Here is a 1,647-nt window from a genome sequence, read left to right as displayed (position 1 = left end):
GTGACTGTAATGTTTTCTAGTGATAATTCTTATAGCTCTTTTCTAAAAACAAGAATAGTTTTATGCAATATTAAATCAACAAATATTTAAATGATTTAAATGGAAATTAGCATCTGAGACACTGTAAGTTCATTAAATAAACACAAATAGACCTTTTGCACACTCCAAAGCCTGCATGAAACATACGTTTTGATTGGATGGCRAAACGCCACAATCCTGCAAAAACTGGAGGAGKGGGTGTAATTTGAAAGAGCGAGGAGATGATGGCGAGTTGTAATGTTGATGCGTGGCTTCRGAAMAYTGTGGACAACCAATGGACAAAACTGAYTAAAAGACAAACATTTCAAAAAGACTTTGGGAAATTGCATCAACTTTCGGAAAACAGGCTGATGCGCCGACGGAGCAGCACAGGCGACAAACTGAACGTGGGGACAGAAATCCTACCTGTATGCCTTCGATTCTCTCCGTTACCACGTAGGCATGATGCATGGCAATAAGAGGGACTTTGACTCCAGCCATTTCTCCCAGCTTAGTGGCCCACACACCTGCRGGAGGCAGAGATTTATCCACATACTGGGACTTCTGCAGCAGCGGAATTCTTTACAAGAAGAACGGAGCTGGTAATTTTTGTCTGAATCCCACCTGCGCAGTTCACCACACAGGGTGTCTCAATGGTCCCGTGGGGGGTCTCCACCGCCCTGACCCTCTTAACCCCGAAGTCGTCTGTTCGTACCTGGATTCCGGTCACTGGGCAGTTCTCGATCACCTGATTTGGATGAGGAAGGGTTTAAATATTCACATGCAAAATGAAGAATGCTGTGCATTTGTTGGCCACTTCCGCCACATCCCACACCGAAGGCTGTGCTTCTCACAAAACCCCGAAATGAAGGCTGCATCTGAGTAACGTTCCCATCCCACAATTCATAGCATCAACCCCCCCACCCCCACTCACCCAAATGTTGTAAAACATGACATTCAAAAAAAAAAGTCATCATAACAGGTTACTTGTGAGCTCTTATGATATAGTTAATATGGTAAKAAATACGCTTTTATCCATGTTGTCCAGCTTAAACATTCAATTTCTGGACTAAAATATTCATTAGTGTCTGTTTATCTACAGTAACCTTAGACGAGTCCACATTACCGTGGCGCCCCTGGCATTGGCGGCTCGACTCAGAGTGGTACAGGTTCCTGCGGGGTCCATAGTGCCATCTTTTGGAACGTACAGAGTTCCGTAGAGGTCGTTAACGTTCATCAGCGGGTACAGGTCCTTCGTCTCGGCGGGCGACAGGACGTGAGACTCGATACCGTAGACTTTACCCAGCTGCAACGCCAAGAAGAGTTGAGTTGTTATTAAGTACTACAGATCACATGAGGATTTCTAAGCTTAGGAAAAAGGATTTATTTAATGTATTTTCATTGTTCAAAAGATGAATTCATTAAAGGGATCCATGATTAGTTGTAACATTAGACTTTATTTGATAAACATATATTTTAACTGTAAAATAAAGACTGAAAAATTACTGTAGGATGTTTAGTTTTGATCATTTTTTAACTAAAAGTTTAAAAATATATTACACAGACGGGGCCATTTTAGTTACACACAAAGCATTTTGGATAAATTTTTCTTTTTTTTATACACTGTAT

The 1,647-nt window shown here is 41.5% G+C and overlaps 1 protein-coding gene across 1 annotated transcript in view; it reads right to left on the bottom strand.

The window, feature by feature from the left end:
• The window catches only part of sardh (sarcosine dehydrogenase), a 43,134-nt gene that overhangs the window by 34,461 nt on the left and 7,026 nt on the right, over nt 1-1,647 (bottom strand). Inside the window, exons 5-7 of the mRNA XM_014003871.1 lie at nt 1,145-1,324; nt 643-766; nt 445-545 (exon numbers count right to left, since the gene is read on the bottom strand). Coding sequence (XP_013859325.1) covers nt 445-545; nt 643-766; nt 1,145-1,324 — 405 coding nt within the window. The remainder of the gene's footprint in view (nt 1-444; nt 546-642; nt 767-1,144; nt 1,325-1,647) is intronic.

Source organism: Austrofundulus limnaeus, unplaced genomic scaffold, assembly GCF_001266775.1.
Source record: "Austrofundulus limnaeus strain Quisiro unplaced genomic scaffold, Austrofundulus_limnaeus-1.0 Scaffold20, whole genome shotgun sequence".
In the NCBI taxonomy this organism is placed as follows: domain Eukaryota; kingdom Metazoa; phylum Chordata; class Actinopteri; order Cyprinodontiformes; family Rivulidae; genus Austrofundulus; species Austrofundulus limnaeus.
The sequence above is the reverse complement of the archived record's forward strand: the minus strand, read 5'-3'. Positions and strand labels throughout refer to the sequence as shown.